General features: G+C 44.8%; 1 protein-coding gene across 5 annotated transcripts in view; it reads left to right on the top strand.

Annotated features, from left to right (window-relative positions):
- CRACR2A (calcium release activated channel regulator 2A) overlaps positions 1–19,611 on the top strand; it is a 127,885-nt gene that overhangs the window by 9,644 nt on the left and 98,630 nt on the right. For 3 of the 5 annotated variants that reach the window (XM_053251564.1, XM_053251562.1, XM_053251560.1), the window contains exons 2-3: positions 14,852–15,097; positions 19,204–19,315. In XM_053251564.1, coding sequence (XP_053107539.1) covers positions 14,882–15,097; positions 19,204–19,315 — 328 coding nt within the window. In that variant the 5' untranslated portion in view covers positions 14,852–14,881. Of the gene's footprint in view, positions 1–448; positions 506–11,961; positions 12,037–14,851; positions 15,098–19,203; positions 19,316–19,611 lie in introns of all 5 variants that reach the window. The other 2 variants (XM_053251561.1, XM_053251563.1) reach the window with 2 other exon arrangements.

Below are 19,611 nucleotides of genomic sequence, written 5' to 3'. Positions count from 1 at the left end.
AGTGTTGATTCTTGGAAGGCCAAATCCTGTTCCAGCTACATTCTCTGAACTTTCTGACCTTATGCAGAATCACAGCACACAGGCAGTCCTGCTATATAAAGCTCCACAGTAATTATTATGGAATTTTCAACTTGTAACAACTAGGCCCCACTTTGTGGGGTGGAGGGTATATGTGGCAACTGCCCCAGTCCTCACACATGGAGGTGGCCACATCGACACTGACAACAACACAATGTTTTGGTATTTGAAATATTCAGCTCCCTTTCCTTTCAGAGCAGTAACCCTGGCCAGTTAAAACGTAAATGAGTAATTTCAGTACTTAAGGCTTGCCCCGTGCTGTTTTAATTGGGCAGGATAATAAGAATCTGCTAGTATTCTCCTGTTGTTTGAGCTGCACATTGAATTTGCAAATAGCCCATTAACTTCTTTCCTTCTACTTTCCCCACAGCCACAGGCAGACCAATATCTTAGTGCATAGCCTAGGTGCCTCTTACCCAGTTAACAGGTAAAACATCAGATTAAATAAGCAGCAATCTACCCAAACCGCAAGATTCTTAAGATTAATCTGATGGTGATTAATCTTAAGAATCTTGGGGGTTGAAGCAGCCCTGTGCAAGCGGTCCTGCTTTTCTCTGTTTTTGTCTTTAATACATGATAAATATTTGAATATGGCTTTCATAACAATTTTAGTGCACTATTTAATGCACTGAAAGTTGACCTCGGTCCCCACACAGCAGGTCATGGTTGGTTCCCGCCCACTCGGACATTTGAGTTGTGCACCCCTGCCTAAGAACAAGAGCTTCAGCACAAGTGACCGAAAGCATAAACAAGACGCATGATTAAGTGCCATCAAGTTGGTGTTGACTCTTAGCGACCACATAGATAGAGTCTCTCCAGGATGATCTGTCTTCAACTTGGCCTTTAAGGTCTCTAAGTGGTGCATGCATTGCTGTCGTAATCAAGTCCATCCACCTTGCTGCTGGTCATCCTCTTCTCCTCTTTCCTTCAACTTTCCCCAGCATTATGGACTTCTCAAGGGAGCTGGGTCTTCTCATAATGTGTCCAAAGTATGATAGTTGATAACTATCAAACTAGTATGATAAGCAAGATAGAAACAGCTAAATTTTTATAACTGTTTATATATTTATAACAAAAGCCAAGTGATCACCAGCTGGGCAGAATGTGAACAATACTGTGGACTCTGAGCCTTCCTGGAAAGGTCATGCCCAAGCATGAATACGACCAGCTTAAAAGCAGTCTCTTGTGCCTGCTGAAGGGAGAAGCCAACAGCAGTCCAATCCTTAGGTTGGGTGGAGACTAACCCTATACAATTACCACTGAATAAGACTTGATATAGTTAAAACGTGTCTGGCAACAACACATGAGTGATCAGATGCTGGCAAAATCCAGACGTGATGCTTCATCTTTCAATTAAAGCACAATACTGGGAACATTCATCCACACTTCTCCCATTCCATCGGCTATTTTGAAATGAATTACTGGACTTTCCAGTTTAACATGGAGAGTATCTCAATGATCATTTTGTATTAGTTTTATTGATATTTATAGTTATATTTTTATTGATCCAGTTTTATTATTTCTTGCATAGTTGGACAGTGTTTTCAAACCATACAGTTTTATTACTATGGTATCAAAATATTCATTTATAATATTTGGATTCTTTTTTGATGCTCATGAAGTAGGACCTCAGATGTTGATCAGAGTGCACAGGAGGGAGCATATAGAAGGCAGTGTCCAGGCCATGGGCCATTTAGAGATTTAAAGATACATGCCAGCACCTTGAACAATATGCGAGTTATATGCTTTCCTTGGCCAACCCTAGTCAACATTCTGACAGTAGCATTTTGGACCAGTTGAAGTTTCCAGCCATTTTTCAAGTTTGACATTAAACATGATAAAACAGCCCCGTCTGGAAGTTAGCAAAGCATCTTTCTTTTTCCAACTGACAAAAGGATGGCATTGGCACAGGGAGCAGTGAGAAGGCATGAGGAGAGGTGTCTTCAGCCCCTGGCTCTCTCAGAGTCTTAAAAAGAATCTGATAATGTCTTTGGACATCTAACAGCTACTTCACACTTGAGATGGCAATTCTGTTTCCAGTGGTTACGCTAATCTTACACTGATGTTCCCAACAGTAAACACATAGGCCAGGTTCATACATAATGCCAAACCAGAGTTAAATGGGGCAGAGGTTGGAACTGCAGTATGTTCAAACATGAGAAACCATGGTTTCAGGCCGAAAGCAAACTCTAGTTTGCCTCCCCAAACTCCAATTTAAACCTCCAGTTTGCACACAGGTGGTCGCCAAGGTGTTACATCCAACTCCAGATGCTGGCCTAACTGCAGTGCTGTGCCGATTTCCAAGCTGCAACAATAGAGGAAGCAGCACAGGCCCTCCAGAGGATGTGGCCACTCCATGTCTTTGGTGCTTTTCGCTGGTTGCCTCTCGGAGAACTAGCCCTGCCCCTCCTGTCGGCTATGGAGTTGCCAGGCATCAGGGATGCTGTGATACCCCATTGCAGTCTTGTCAACCTCAATCCCCTGCTCTGCTTCCCCCCAGCTAGCAAGCAGGAGGAGATGAGCTGACGGGACGGGCACTAAGTTCTTTGCTCCCCAATAAGGAAGCGACAGTGCTGTATGCACACAAGCACAAACACTCCAGGTAGCAACATAAGCAGGGCACCGCGACACAGCACCAGGAGGGGAACATAGGGCAGGGGGGTTACCCAGGGCCAGCTCCAAAAGGCAGCATCAGGCAAGGATTCTTGAGCAGCCAAGTTCTTTTTTTAACAGAAAGATCGTGCAAGAGTGGCTCTTCCCCTTCTCCATGGGGGCTATCAGTCCCTAGGCTTACTCATGATGAAAGCCATCTAGGAGGAAAAAGAAGAGGGTGCTCTGAAGTACTCCCGTGGACCGCTCTCTCATGAGAGTAGCAGACCTTGGGGACTTGACATGGAGCCTGGATGCTCTATGCAGGAAAGCCATGGGGATGGGTACTTGGGCAACTGCTGTCACAGTCTTGGCGACTGTCTCCAAGTTGCTGTGTGCCCTGCCAGGCTGTGTGCCTACATCAAGATGGCCATCCTTGCCTACAGCCCTAAATAGTGACCCTGCTATCCTGAGGCCACTGGCAGCCAGATCTCCTCTCTCTTGCTAATTCCTGAGCTGGGAGATCTGCGTACAGTGCAGCATTGCACTGTGCTGGACCCGGGGATTTTGAATGGGTGTAAAGGAACATCAAGAAGCCTTATGTTCCCACCATCCACACACGTGTACACACTCTGACACATGGGATACACACTGTCTCATGGGATAGCCAGTATGAGCAGGGCATCATCTCTCGGTATGGAGAAAGTGGTTTGCGGGGGACACTCCTGTCCAGGTTTCAGAGGCTGCCACAAACAGGGATTGTGAAGCTGCCAAGTCCTATTTTTTTCCACATAAATTTGGGAAAGGGGATCCTGGGAGGGATGTTCACTCCATAGGCTTACTCATGAGCAGGGCTGGGCAGTAGGATCAGCATTGCTCCAGTAAAAGGAGTAATTCCTCCTATGTGATGAGGATGGATGCTGACCCAGGGTGGACTGCGCTTACTCAAGAGAGTGCCAAGCTATGGGGACAACCCCACACAACTCATAAGGGCCCGTCTGCCCATGTGGACATATGCACCCTTGCTCATACCCCTGAAGGGCATCTGGAAACTGGGACTCCCCTCTCCTGCAAATCCACATGCCCACAGATCTGCATATGGTGCTATGATGGATCGAACTGGGGATTTTGAATGGGCTTAAAGGTCTGTCTCTGAACCCGGTGTCTCCCCCATCAGTGCAGCTACTTTGTGTGTGTGGGGGTGTTCTCATGGCCGGGTGTAAAGGGTGGACCCATGGATACTTGATCATCAATGTTTTATTTTTCACACTGAAAGGTTGGGGAAGTGGCCCCCAGCCCTTTCCCTTTGGGGGTTTGTGCACTCTAGGCTTATTCATGAGCAGGGCTGGTCACTGGGGTTAGTAGTGCTCCAATATGTGGGAAGTGCACAACTGCCAAGAAGATAGGACCACCTGACCAGGGCCACACTGCTCAATAATGAGAGTAAAAGGACATGGGGACACCCCCTTTCAGCTCATGAGAAGACCCATCAGAGGGGAGGAGAGAGAATTGCCAAGCAATTCTCTTGATTGTTTGGCATCATGATGCCTGATGGCAAAACATCCCCTACTCTCATTATTATTATTGTTGTTGTTGTTATTATTGATTTGATTTCTATACCACCCTTCCAAAAATGGCTCAGGGTGGTTTACACAGAAAAAAATAATCATTAATCATTAATCATTCCCTCACAGGAGTGACAGGCCACTGGGGCTCTATATTGAGCATAGTTGCTATGAGGAGGGAAGCCATGGGAAGGGGTACCCCATAGACAGCCCATGTGGACATGTGTACCCTTGTCCCAAAATGGAGACCCTGCTGTCCCAGGGTCACTTAAAATGCCCCCCACCAATTCCACACGGCGGCAGATTTGCATATGATGCAATGGAGCACCGGGACCTTGAATTCTGAATGGATGTAAAGGTCCGTCCCAATGTCTCCCCACTTCCTCCACTCACGTGACCAGGACATGGCACATGGAGCATATAAATGTCCTATAGGTGCGTGAAAATCTCCACAGGGAATGAGAGCGGGGAGGCTTAGGGCAATATGTTCTATATTTTACCATGGAGAGTTGGGGGCCCCACCCAAGCGGGACCCCCTTGGGTGTGTGGGTGAGTGGGTGGGCTGGTTCAACTTGAAAGCTTGCAGTCCCTGGGCAGGGCAGTGCCCTTTCAAGGCCATAGCCTTCCCTAGAAGACTTACCCTCTCATGAGAGGGCAAACCCACTTGGCAGCAAGCAGGATTTTGGCTGGGTCTGCATGGACTGCTTTGCCGGGGTTACCCCTCATAACATCTTCCTTGGTTATAGTGGGACAGACCCCCCACCCAGCATCCTTTGCCCTCCCTCATCTACATATCCCCTCCTAGGACATCCCCATGTTCCCTCCTCTCCCTTCCCTTAGTAACGGCGGAATACCAATGCTCCCCCCCGTAGCCCCTCCCCTGGAATTCATGCCTGTGTGGCAATATAAAGTTGCGGGTCTCCTTGGGGAGTGGTGGTGCCATTGCTTGCAGAATAAGCGCTGCCATGGCATGGCATGGCATGGCATGGCATGGCAAGGCATTGCAGGGCATTTAAATGGATTTAAATGAGCTTTCCATGCCAAGGTTGGGCAGAGCACTCCAAAAATGCACAGTCTCACTCGGCACACCCCCTTTGAGATTGTGGCCAATCACCACTGCCCTGCTGATGTAGTAAAGGGGCTCTCCTCTCCTGGAATTGGAGTTTGGTTGGCCATGGTTTGATGGACATCTGCAGCATGATTCGGAGTTTCAAACGGAAACGGTGGGTTTGCTTACCTCTAGTTTGGCGTTATGTATGAACCGGGCCAAAGTGTGTGACAAGAATGTGTGAGTTCCTAAACATGCAGTGGATACGTGTCAGGAAGCCACAGCCAATAATGACTCTCCTGTGCCCCTAAATGTTTGGAGATACTCATGCCAGTTCACAACTCACATGATTGCTGTACTAGCTCTCACCAACATAGAGATTCAGTGAATTTGAATTTCAGTGAGTTGACAGAAACATCAGTGAGTTGTCAGAACCCACCCTAAGCAATTATTTGCTGTTGCAGCAAGTTTAGGGACCAGGCTCCTAAAGTTTATTCTATTGCCTTGCGTGACTTACATATCTGTATTGACAGTTTTGCATAAACAGGATTAGACATGAATTGGGTCACAGAAAAAAGCAAATATAATTAAAAGGGAGGACCTTCTATTTTCTTAGGCCTGACAGATGGCCCAACCAGTGGAAGGAAATGGATGAAAAATGTTGTCGGATGTTTTTGCATTTTTACGCTATGGTTATCTTTCCTGAAATCTTTGGTGAAGATAGGACTTTAACCCCCTGTATTGAAAGAAAAATAAGAGCAGCAAAAAAACCCAAATGAAATGAATTTTCATTTCATCCTGAATAATTCCCCCCCGCAAACCCATTACATTACATGTGATTTTGTTACGTGCAGACAAGAAATGATCTGCTTTATGAAGCTGCTTAATAAGATAGCGCCAAATAGCCAATTGACCCTATATCTGGGTCTCCCTCGCAGTGTCTTGTGAGTGTGGTGTGTGTGTGTTTGCTTTATTCTTACTCATGCAATTTTTTGTCATTGTTATCATTTATCATTTTAATAGTTATGAACAGCTCAGTAAGATGAAAAGTGAATCCACACATTTTATTTATTTATTTATTTATTTATTTATTTATTTATTTTACATTTATATCCCACTCTTCCTCCAAGGAGTTCAGAGTAGTGTACATGGTTATTTTCATCCTCACAACAACCTTGTGAGATAGGTTAGGTTGAGACATACATGACTGGCCCAGAGTTGCCCAGTGAGTTTCATGGTTGAATAGGGATTCAAACTTGGGTCTTCTCGGTCCTAGACGAACACTCTAACCACTATTCCTCTCTCAGGTTTCACAAACATTAAGAGTTTGTGAAACCTGTATCTTCTAGTTCTTGTTATTATTGTTGTTATTTTCTATAGAAACTATTATAGTAGTTTCTATATTGTTTCATTTAATTAATCTCTAAGGACTTATTGACATGTCCGTGTACTCTGTGTATTTTATTGTGATTCGAATATTTTAGTGTTTTACTTTTGGAAGCCATCTTGCAAGAACATGGTTCTAAAAGGCAGAGTGTAAATGCATTTTTAAATAATAAATAAATAAATAAATAGGACATTCATACAACCGAAAACTGGGTAGGACAAGTGTCCTACCCAGGTTTGGGAGCTCTGTGTGCTAGGGATGTGCACAAACCAGTTTGGAGGCCCTTTTGTGGACCTCCAAATTGGTTTGAAAATCTAGCAGTTTGAAGTGGGGGATAGCTTTAAGGACCGGGGAGGGTGCTCTTACCACTACCCCCTGCCATGTTTCCTCTGCCAGGGCTGTGCTTTAAAATGGTCCCACGGTGCGGCAGCATAACTCCTTGCCGCCCCAGTGCATGGCAGACCAGAAGTACCCGGAAGTGCCTGGTGTGCATGCATGCGGGCAATGTGCACATGCACACCAGGCATTTCTGGCCACTTCTGGTCCTCCACGCACTGGGGCAGCAAAGAGGTATGCTGCTGCCCGCAGGACCATTTTAAAGTGCAACACTGGCAGGGGAAATGTGGTGGGGGAAAAGCACCCTCCCCGGTCCTTAAAGGTATCACCCCCACCTTCAGACCAGCAGTTGCCAGTTCCATGCACATCCCTAGTGTGTGCTCCCAATTTTCAGTTGTGTGGGAGAAAACTAGGTAAGAGGAGGGAGAAGTGATTGTGTTCTACAGCACTGTCCTACCCAGCATTTGACCAAGGTAGGAAGAAAAGCTGTCCTACCCAGCTTTTCTTCCTACCTTGAATCCACACAATCTCTTCTCCCTTTCCTACCTAGTTGTTTGCTCCCACACAACCAAAACTTGGGAGCGCGCACAGCTCCCAAACCTTGGTAGGCTACCCAGTTTTCGGTGTGTGAACAGCCTTATAATAATATCATTAATAGCAATACATTACTTCATTTATTTACACTTGATTTCTATATGTTGCTTTATTTCTTTGCATTTCACAAACTACTTTTGTGAGTTCCATTTATTTCACCATTAGGAGGTGCAACCAGTTCTGTTGCACCCAACAGAAACAAAAAGGGAGAGGGAATCTTTTTTTTTTTTAGGCCCAATGCATTTCAGAAAGATCTTGTTCTGGTAGCAGCAGTAGAGTGGCAATGTTCCATTTTACAATATTTTTGAACAAGCTCTGAAAGTGCCTTTGAAAAAGGAATATTAAAAAATGTGTTAGGCCTATTAAAGGTACCTGTGAAGCAGCTGAGGATTTCCTCTCCCCCACCTTTTTGTTTGTTTGTTTGTTTGTTTATTCAGTGTACTGCCACTGTAAACTATGTATATATTTTGATTACTCAGCACTTCATGTGCAAGCACATCTGGCTTCCACATTCATATACATCAGGCTTTCCCAACTGAGGCCCTCCAGATCTTGCCGAACTACAATTCCCATCACCCCCAACTACAGCTTATTGTGGCAGGGATGATGGGAATTGTAGTTCAGCAACATCTGGAGGGCTGCAGGTTGGGGAAGCCTGATATACATTATTTGATGCCTCTGTACTGGATGATTATATACAGTACTTGATCATTGGCAGTTGAATGTGTGAACTAACCCCACTGAAAAACATTGCCTCTGAGGTGGTGAAAGTTCTGTCTGTTGTATTACGTGCACAGTTATCCATTCATATATGCAATGTATCACTTAATACAGCAGTCATCAGGTGATTCATATAGATGTGAACTGCAGATGCATCAGTGTGCACTACCCCTTTGCAGATCACCATCACAATGTGCATGCTAGACTAGCTAGTTAATTTTCCTGCATGAACTGGAAGTGAGCTATTTTAGGTGTGGTGGTTACCCAGTCTTTTGCTGGTCTGAACAGGAACTAAACTGGAACTAGTTCTGTCACAGCTGAACCCACCCCTGAACAGAACTAGAAAATGCAATTCCCTAGTTTTAAGGACATACTTAAAAGAGGAACTGGACTTGGCTTGACAGAGACTGGGAACGTGTCTCAGATACAAGCAGCAAAACCAAGGCCCAAGTGGATGAAGAGGACAGGAGCAAAGCCAGCTTTGAATGAAGTTATATGGAATGGAAAGATCAAGACATGCAGAATAAGGGGAGGAGAGAGTAGAGATGGACAAATGGTCTGATTCAGTATAAGAGCTTCATGAGTTCATTAGATTGCCAAGAGCTGAAATGTGGAGAAAGGTAAAGAGCTGGGAGTCTGACACTGCATAAACTCCAATGGTCCCTGTTTACCAGGAGTTCAGGGCAGGGTTTTCTAAAACCCATCCTGGATTAAATGCTTTCCCATTCTGCCTTTTGGGCAGACTTTGGAGATATATTTTAAATTGTGTTAGCCTGCTCATGAGCACTACATTGCTTGAGATTTCAGCCCCATTCCTAGGGTCTCTAGAGGTCAAATTTCTGAGTGAGAAGTACATGTGTCTTCCCTGCAGTGCATAGATGGCCAGCTGACTGCCTGTGGGCCACAGTTGGCCTCACCCTTATTTTTCCAGCCCTGCCACACCTCCCCATCTCACACGGGAAGGCACAGAGATGCTTCTTACCTGACTAATGCTCCTCTCATTTCCCCAGAAGTGTGGCTACACCATAAGAAGTGACACCACACATCACACTCAAAATCCAGCACAGAAAGGAGTGGCTGGGGATAGGAAATAGTGAGTCACTGTCTCTTACATTGCAAGCCCCCAGGGACGTGGCTAAGTACTTAAAAGATCTGGGCCCTGGACGCACAGTCCCCCTTTTGATAATTAAACTCAATCATATCCCCAAGAACAACCGCATCTTTTAAAAAGGTATCTAATGTAATAATAAGCACTTACTAGCTGACCCTGCACAGAGCATCTGTGTGGACATGCACTGAACCTGTGGCATCCCCCGCCCACAACTCTCTCACTCGCCCTCGCCACCCACACAACTCTCTTGCTGTACCCCACAACACTCTGGGCCCCCTGCAACTCTCTTGCTCACTCTCGCCTCCACGACTCTCTCGCTCGCTCTCCCCCCACAACGCTCTCTCTCTCGCGTTCTCCTCCCCCTGCAACTCTCTCGCTCGTGCTCTCCACCTCCCGCAACTGTCTCACTCACTCGCGCTCTCCCCCCGCGGGTGGCTTGTGCTCTCCCCCCGTGGCTGGCTCATGCTCTCCCCCCACGGCTGGCTCACTCACGCTCTCCCCCCGCGGCTTGCTCACTCATGCTCTCCTCTCACGGCTTTCCGGACTATGCACAAAGGCAGCTCCACATAGAGCGCATTGCAGTAATCCAGTCTGGAGGTTACCAACATATGTACCACTGTTTTGAGGTCGTTCATCACAAGAAATGGATGCAGCTGGTGTATCAGCCGAAGCTGATAAAAAGCCCCTCTGGCCACCACCTCAATCTGAGAAACCAGGGAGAGGTGTGGATCCAGAAGTACTCCCAGACTGCGAACATGTTCATTTTGGGGAAGTGTGACCCCATCTAGAACAATCAGATCATAATAGTCTCTGGAGTTCTGACCCCACACAATAAGTACCTCCGTCTTATCTGGGTTCAGTCTCAGCTTATTCTCCCTCATCCAGCCCATTATTGCTTCCAGACAGGCATTTAGGGAGGTTATGCCATCTCCTGATGATGTTGACATGGAGAAATAGATCTGGATGTCATCAGCATACTGATAGCACCCTGCACCAAATCTCCTAATGATCACTCCCAGCGGTTTCATGTAGATGTTAAAGACGTTAATTTAGAAAAAGAACCAAGAGCCAGTGCCATCTACTGGCAAGCAGTGAAAATGCAAAAGCAACATTCAAGCAAGACACAGAGAGAGAGAGAGAGCGAGTGCAAGAGATGGTATGTTTGGTGAGAGAATGGGGGGCTGGCAAGAATGTGGGGTTGGCAAAGAAGGGGGTAATGCCATATCTGCCTCAAATGAGGTGCCTCCTCTGGTGTTGCTTGGAGGGTGGGAGAGAGAGTGAGAGAGTGCGCTCCATCTCTTAGGTCACTTTGGGAACTGTCATTGTAGAATGTTAGGGGAGTATGTGACTAATTAAGTTCATAAAATATATAACGGAATACTTATCTCTCTGGCCTGACACTTGCTATTAGCACCACAAACTAAAAAGCTCCTTTGCAAACTCTCTTCACCTCCAAGATTCACCCACGCCTGTCACCAGCTGCCCTTCCACTGAGATCTGGAATGATGGGTTGAAGGGCGCCCCCTCACAGCTCCACTCCTTTGAAGGATTGATATGACAGTGCCCAGATAAGAGTGATGTGAGTGACTGAATGAGGCCGTGAGGGGGCGTTTGTCTGACCAGTCAGTTTGTACCTCTGCATTATTTCCAATACAATGAGGAGATGACCTGAGAGCTGTTTGTAATAAATTCAGTTGGACATCACAGAATTAACACAGACACCCAAGAATAACTTCTGATAGAGTGTGCTCTTTCTTTTGTAACTAGTCCATAATGTTCTAATACAGCCTTGCTATGTGTAGAGAAATCTGCTCCAGAGCCTGATGGCTAGTGGTGGGGATGGCTTCATCTTGTGAATCCTGTGGAGTTCAAATGTGCGTCAGGGTTCTGAAATAAAGAATGATAGTGCTCTATATAGCTTTGGTCTTCTGGAATATTGGGGAGGGAAGCATGGGAGAAATGAACAGAGATAAGGCTGTTGCAGAAAGTGCTGCATTTCTTTTGTTGATTCAGGAACCATTTCCCCATTCAATTAAGATTTGCAAGTGGTTTTCATTTGCAAACAAGGTCACTAGAACTCTATACTGACAAATGACTTTTGATATCAGGATATGAAACTACAGAACTGACCTGAAATAAGTTTACAATCTTGTCAATCATATAGAAGCTAGTGTATCTAACTTGCATATATACATTCCCATTCCTTTCTGTTTTCCAATGAAAAGAAATGTTCATGTCTACAGGCAGAAAAAGATCTTGACAAATGTGCTTCGAGGAAAGCAACAATATTGCAGTACAAGTCAGGAATGCAGCCCTCAATCTTGTAGGCTATTAATGGACAATCTTTTCCTTAATCTAATTGAATTACACACCCAGTGACATGCTTCAGTGGATGACTGGCGCACTTCTCCTTGGAGCGAGATCTTTGGAGGATTAGGCCTTTAATTAGGAATCAAAGTCTTGAGTTTGTGTGGGCTAGAAATTTAAGTACATGTAAACAACAAGGTATGTTTTCCATCTTTCTGCCCTCAAGGAACCCTTTCTATATGGACTTGTCTGACAAGGGATCCTGTGTGTCTGCTACAACTGCCCTGGGGCATCTTTTAGGGTATGTGCTCAACGTAAGAGAGAACTGGTCAGGCCTATGGGCCTCATTATTGCCCTGCATTAATACAAATACGATGAATATTTATATACCACTTTGCAACAAAAGTTCCCAAAGCGGTTTACATAGATATAAAAAATAAACAAACACATAAATAAATAAAATGGCTCCCTGTCTCCAAAGGGCTCACAATCTAAAAAACATTCTAAAAAACATTGGAGTACTGTCCGATGCTCTCTATCAGACAGCTCCATGGCTGAAACAAGGATGATTAGCTACATTTTAAAATCATATACAGGTGGCCTTGATTCAGTTAACTCAACAACACATAGCAAACTGTCATTTTGATCTCTTGTATTATTATAATGTTTGTATAGGTACATTGGCCTCTGTATGAATTAAGATAAATAGCACCAGATGTGAAGTGGCTAGGGAATTAATGCACCCACTAATTTAATTTTCTGTTGGTTTTGCAAAGCCAGGTGACTTTCGCCTGCTGCAAAGCAATTATTTACGAAAGATGGGGTTGAGTTTGCACACACAATTTTGGTTTAAAGGGCAGAAACATTCAGCTAGTAAGGAAGAATGTTTTCCTACTTGCTATGCTGAAAGGTAAATATGTATATATTATTAAAAAGGTGGTGCAAATATTCTGTCCCACTCTCCCAGCATTCTGTTGCTTTAGAGCTGTTGCTTTAACTTTGGCCCTCCTGCAGATGTTGGCCTACAACTCCCATAATCCCTGGTTATTGGCCACTGTGGCCACGTAGGGGTATGCACAAAAGTGGTATGCCTGGTTCAGTTCAAGTCTGAACCGGACTCAAATCAGACTGGGCATGTTCAGTTTTGTGCACACCCAAACACCCCCGAACAACTCCTGGCCACGCAGAAGCCCATTGTGCGTGTGTGGTGGTGGCCTCCAAAATGGCCACCACAACTACACAGAGGCCTGAAATGAGGCAAAAACCGCCCAAACCAGGCTGTAATGGCACTGGGAGAGGCCAGCGGGGGAGGGTGAACATCTGGAGACCCCTGCAGCCGCAGCTGTGGCAGCACCCCCGGAGTCAGTAAATTTCAGTTTTTAAAAAATTATATATATATTTAAGGTAGAACTGCTGAACTGGCTGGGGGTGTTCGGCTTGAGATCATGCTGAAAAGGGGCAGGTTTGGGTCAAGGCCAGCTTGATGTTAAACCCTCAAACTGGGCATGTTCAACGTCGAGCTGGTTTGAATTGGAACTTGTTTGCACACCCCTGTGGCTGGGGACTATGGGAGCTGTAGTCCAAAAACAGCTGGAGGGCCAAAGTTGAGTAGCCCTACCTTAGAGAGACCAAGGAGTAGAATCCAAGATGGAACTATGCAGATAAGAGCAGGTTTGACATTTGATAGGGATTTCCTAGGCCAAGGAGCCACCACAGTAATGGTGCTCGAGTACATCCTTTACTTTCTGCAGTATAAGTGAAGGCTTTGTCTTCACTTTATTTATTTATATCTATGTAAACTACTTTGGGAACCCTTGTTGGAAAGCAGTATATAAATATTTGTCGTATTGGTATTTGTTTTATCCCTGCTTTCCCTCTCATCTCACGATAGCCCTTTAAGTCCTTTAAATTGGCATCTCCTCCATGGTGCAGCTGTCTGCTGAGGTTTTCTCCTCTGTGCTTTCCCACTGCTGAGTTTGGTGAGCAAAAAGTGTGGATGCTCTGCACCAAAGTTGCTTCCCCTCCAGCTCATCCCTGCACTTCTCTCACAGCCCCACCCCTTTTACAAGGACCAGAGTTGTGAGTGGTGTCGATGCTGCTGCCTTTTGCCTCCAGACACTGCCGTTCCCCCATCACATTTGGCCCAGCCCCTGCTAACTGAGCAAAGAGGCACCTCTTTAAAGTGCTGGTTCTCTTTATTTATCAGGGGGAGAGTAACTGGCCCTATCCACCCCCTGCACAGCATCCCTCCAGTGGCTGTTGCAGGAATCTATCTTATGATTCTTTTTTAGATTGTGGCATTTTGGAGACAGGGAGCCATTTCATTTCATTTCATTTCATTTATTTCTATGCAAACCACTTCGGGAACTTTTTGTTGAAAAGCAGTATATAAATATTCATCATATTTGTATTCGTTTACATATTGTTGGACTGGCTGGTGCAAAGGAGTGTGTGTGTGTGTGTGTGTGCGCGCGTGTGCAAGTCGATGCTCTGTTATGTTAGGTTATCCAGCGTAGTGTAGTGGTTAGAGTGCTGGACTAGGACCGGGGCAGACCTGAGTTTAAATCCCCATTCAGCCATGAGACTTGCTGGGTGACTCTGGGCCAGTCACTTCTCTCTCAGCCTAACCTACTTCACAGGGTTGTTGTGAGGAGAAACCTAAGTATGTAGTACACCGCTCTGGGCTCCTTGGAGGAAGAGTGGGATATAAAATGTAATAATAATAATAAAATATTGTTTTATTTGGTATGTAAGCTTCTTTCAACACTTCATTGATGCAGCAGGATTTGAATATAATACATAGAATAAATATTGTTTTCTCACCTTTGGGGCACCACTTTCTCTTACCTTGTTGCGATGTCCTGCATGAAAGAGTGGTTTTATTTTTGAGATTCTTTCTAGCTATAATTTCTCCTTCCCACCTCCCCTTTCCCATTAATTGCCCTGCTTGCTGCACGAATCATCCACTCTATTAGAGGAAGAGATCATGGTAGCCATTTTAAAAAAAATCTACCTTCTTCAGTGCTTCATTGGCTAATTAAAGAGGTGGTTGCTAAGAGATGATGGAGAGCATCATTGAGAGGGGCTCTTATGTGCGCTTTTCTTTTGATATTCAGGTTTTGGGCCAGAATTTGAAACTAAATGGGATGGCAGCTTTCCAAAGTGCTTCTGTGATCAGAGCTGTGAAGATGGACAAACGGAAAAGGGGCTTTGCTCCACCTGGACCACAAGGAGGTTCAGAAAGGAGTAAGGCAGCAGACAAAGACGAGGAAGCACAATTGGACCTGTTGGCAAAAGCACATGAGTTCTTTCAGATCTGCGATGTAGAAGGCAAAGGGTACATCGCTCGCCACGATATGCAGGTAAAATGGCATTTATGGTGCTCACTGTGGTTGTCTATAAAGAGTACTGCATCCTTAAAAAGATTAATTGAGAAAATTAACATTCTTGAAATGTTTTAAAAATCCACGGCTCTGTGATATGCAGGAATGTGCAAAATCTCCCTGGGAAATTTTTCCGGTCATATGGGAACAGAACTCTTTTGCTTTTCTTAAAATCCCAGATTTTGAGCCTTGAAATTTGCCCCAAAAGTTCACTTTGAGGTGAAAATGCATGATTGGCACCCCTAGTCCCCACTCTTATCCAATTTGCCCACTGCATAGAAAGTTTTCTCTGTCCTAGTCTAAACTCCCAGTGTCAACAGAACATCCAGTGCTAATGAGATACAGAGGATGACACAAATGTCACAGTTTGTCTTAACAACCTGCATTAATATTTTTCTCTGGCTATCGCATAGGGATGTGCAGATTACTCCCCTAATAAATGCTGAGAGTCTTATCAGACCTCTCTTTTGCTTCTCTTCACATTTCACAGATGTTGAAATGCTTCCAAATTTGTCTGGAAATTTGCTATAGGTGAAATTTGGTGGCAACTTTAATAACTAACTAATTAATGTAACATAATCTCTAATAGCACAGTTGAGTGCATTTTTACTCAGAAATAAGTGCCACTATGTTCAATGCAAGTTCTCCAGGGTGTTTAGGATTCTAGTTTAATACAATGAATGTTCAGTGCAACATGTGGGTGCATGGAGTCTATGTTATGTGAGATAATAGGATATTGCTCCTCCTATGGCATGGATACTTTCCCTTACACTTTGCATGCTTTTTGGTGAGTGACTTTTAAAGCAATCTAACTCTTCTTTAAAGGTGTTTTACATCTTAGAAATCTAAATAAATGCACAGTCATTCACTTCTGTTTACCTGGCTGATCAAATGACTCCATATCAAAAATAATCTTATGTCTATTTCTACCTCTTTGGTAAACCAGGCTGTTGTGCAAATTTTTTGTGTTAAGGGGAGGATCACTTATGTAGTCAATAGCAAACCAATGCTCCTTTCAGAGAAATAAATAGTTCGTCCTGTGGTCAGGAACTGCGTCAAACTGGCTAGATTAATCCCAACATACACTTGAACCAGTAATCTGTTTTGCATCTTCCTCACAATATTCAGATTATGCATATAAAGTTATGCCTAGTGTACTAGTCCATTTATTCTACTATAAGAGCTACAAACTTGCTCTCCCCTCCATTTATTAAATGTGGATTGGCTATTGGTGAATGAGCCAGATCAGACATTTGATCTGCCAATGAACTCCTGTGCATGGCTTCAAAAGCTAGTGTGTAACAACAACATTAAGCACTTGTATCATGCTTTCAAGTGTTCAAGGCACTAGGGATGTACCCGAATAGTTTCAGTGTGTCATTACAGAGGTGCCAAAATGATTCGAGCGGCTGCAGCCGAATCATTTCAGTGGGGGGTGAGCGTTAGTTTTAAAAGGAGGCACACAGGTTTCATCTGCTCCTCTGCTGGCCCACTGTGTATTGCATGCCCAGATGGGCACCGGTTGCCCAGGGTGTCTGCAGTGCTGACGGTTCTAAGGAGCCATGTGGTGTGGCTGTGGTGCTGCTCCCAGCAGCCTGTGCACTGTGTCGGCACACACATGGCCGCCGCAGAGGAGCAGGTAAGACCTGCATGCCTCCTTTTAAAGCTACCACGCTCTGCCTCTCGCCTCCCGGCAGCTTCACAAAACACTTTGTGCACATCCCTACAAAGCACTTCACACATACCTTCATGTAATACTTACAGTCACCTTGTAAGGCAAGTATTATTATCCCCATTTTGCAGCTGAGGCTGAAAGAGAGTAGCTTCCCTAAGGCCACCTAGTGAGATTTGTATTAGTGAGTAGAGATCAGATTTGAACTGCAGAGTTCCTGATTTGTAGCTCAGTTGCTTAGTCACTATGCTACTGATGTCACATGTGAGCTGGGCATCTGGATGTATTAATATACATCTAATGTGCCCAGTACTTTTGACCCCTTTTGAAAAATGGCAAGATTATAGGAATCTGCCCAATTATGCATTAATTTTTATGACCAGCTTGCAAGTCATGTGAGATGCCACAGGATGAAGAGAATTCTTCCCAGCACCTTTGCTCTAGCCAGTCCAACTAGATGAAAATGTGCATGGGTCAAATGCGATGGGGAAATGGCAGTGTCTGGCAGCAAGAAGCAATGGCATCAACAGCACACACAGCTCTGGCTCTTGTAAAAGGGATGGAGCTGTGAAGGAAATGTGGGGTGAGCTGGAGGGGAAGCACCTTGGTGCAGATGGTCAGTGCTTTGTGCTTACTAAGCCCAGCCGACAGGAAGCACGAGGACCACGGCAGACAGCTATACACTGGGGGAAATACCAATTTAAAGGACTAACCTCTAGAGACAGCATGTCATGCCTGACAGATCCTTTTTTCCTATTTCAGTGATGTGGGGGTGGACATATTTACCTGTTAACTTGAGTCTCGAGGGTCCCTGGGGTATAATTACTGGGCTAGGGTTGTGCTGAGGATATAATACAATGCTAGTGTTGGGAATCTGTAACTAGGGGTGTGAATGGAACCGGCAGCGGTGATTCAGTTCAAATACAAATCAAATTTGAACCAAACCACTCGGTTCACGAACTGGCTTGTTAGAACTGGTGGCAGTTCGGTTTGTGCTGTTGAATTGGGTCAACCCAGTTCGACCCCGTTCAAGTGCTTTACTTGTAAAGGGCAATCTGGTAAGGATTCCCCTTTGCAAGCAAAGTGGGGTGGGGATTCCCTACCTAAAAATGTTTGGGGGGTGGGTGAGAGGGCACCTTACCCGCTGTGGCTGGTAATGATTTAGAATACTGGAGAACAGGACAGCCATCTAGGAACATAGGAAACTGCCATATACTGAGTCAGACCATTGGTCTATCTAGCTCAGTATTGTCTTCACAGACTGGCAGCGGCTTCTCCAAGGTTGCAGGCAGGAATCTCTCTCGGCCCTATCTTGGAGAAGCCAGGGAGGGAACTTGAAACCTTCTGCTCTTCCCTGAGGGGAATATCTTGCAGTGCTCACACTTCTAGTCTCCCATTCAGATGCAACCAGGGCAGACCCTGCTTAGCTATGGGGACAAGTCATGCTTGCTGCCATAAGACCAGCTCTCCTCTCCTAAATAATGTAGAAAGAATGTCTGAAGAATGTAGATTGCCTGCTTTTATTTTTTTACACTCTTGATCTAAAACTGTTTCTTCTAGATATACACAGTTGCCATAATAAAAAGACGTTTGAACACAATTATGTGTTGGATTCTTCATCCATAAATAAAACGGTCTTGTTTTGAGAGCTACCCTCTTCTTCCTTGGGCTTCATGTTACAGATAGGGGTGTGCAGAACTGGTTTGAATCAGAATCGGGCCACCAGCTGACCTGCAGTGCAGGGAGGGGAGTGCTGGTGGGGCCAAGAGGGGCCACCGCTGCAGAGCTGCCCCGGCCACTGCTGGGGAGCCGCTACAGCCACAGTGGGTAAGGTGCCCTCTCACCTGCCGCCCCCCCCTTTTAGGTAGGGAATCCCACCCTTTTCTTATAAAGGGGAATTCTTACCAGATTGCTCTTTATAAACAAAGCACTTGAACCGGGCCCAACCGGTTTGATGCAAACTGGGCCCACTTTGGTTCAAACCCCAACCAGCCCCCTGTTTTTGAGGGCTGGGCTGGTTTGAGCTTGAACTTGTCAAACTGGGTCGTCGAACCCGGTTTGATTCGCATGGGTTCACCCCTGTCTGTAACATGCAGCCCAAAGTATAAAGCTAAGAAGAGGGTAGCTCCCCAAACGAGTGCACTACAAATATTATAGTTAGAGGGGGAAGAGACAGATTTATTTATGGATGAATAATCCAACGCATGTTGTGCCCAGATGTCTTTTTATTATGGCAACTGTGTTTATCTAGAAGAAATGGTTTTAGATCAAGAGTGTAAAAAAGAAAAGAAAAGGAGGCAATCTACATTCTTCAGATGGCTGCCTTGCTCTCCAGTTTCCTAAATCATTATTATATTTCACTGTTCATCCATACAGAACATTTGTATAATTGAGGAATGATTTGCCATTTCAGAGACTTCATGGTGAATTACCCCTTAGCCCAGAAGAGCTGGAGAAAGTATTTGATACTCTGGATGCAGATGGCAATGGTTCACTTACTCCAGAAGAGTTCACAACAGGATTCAGTGAGTTCTGAAAATCAACTGGTGCTCCAGAAGCCTTTCTACTAGCTGTGGTGGTCCCTATCCCATGGGCCAATTCACACATGCATGTATATTCCTCGACTTTTTACCATTTGATCACTCAACCCAACAAAACAACACCAAGATAATAAATTTAATTTGTTGGTCACCCCATAACTAATTGCTCTCTGGGTGACTCACAAAGTAAAATAATAAAATAACAATTGAATAAAACATACAATTGAAACAGACAATAACAATAAATAATTTTATTTGAACACGTAATAACCAAATGTTTC

The sequence above is a fragment of the Hemicordylus capensis genome, chromosome 5 (genome assembly GCF_027244095.1).
Source record: "Hemicordylus capensis ecotype Gifberg chromosome 5, rHemCap1.1.pri, whole genome shotgun sequence".
In the NCBI taxonomy this organism is placed as follows: domain Eukaryota; kingdom Metazoa; phylum Chordata; class Lepidosauria; order Squamata; family Cordylidae; genus Hemicordylus; species Hemicordylus capensis.
The sequence above is the reverse complement of the archived record's forward strand: the minus strand, read 5'-3'. Positions and strand labels throughout refer to the sequence as shown.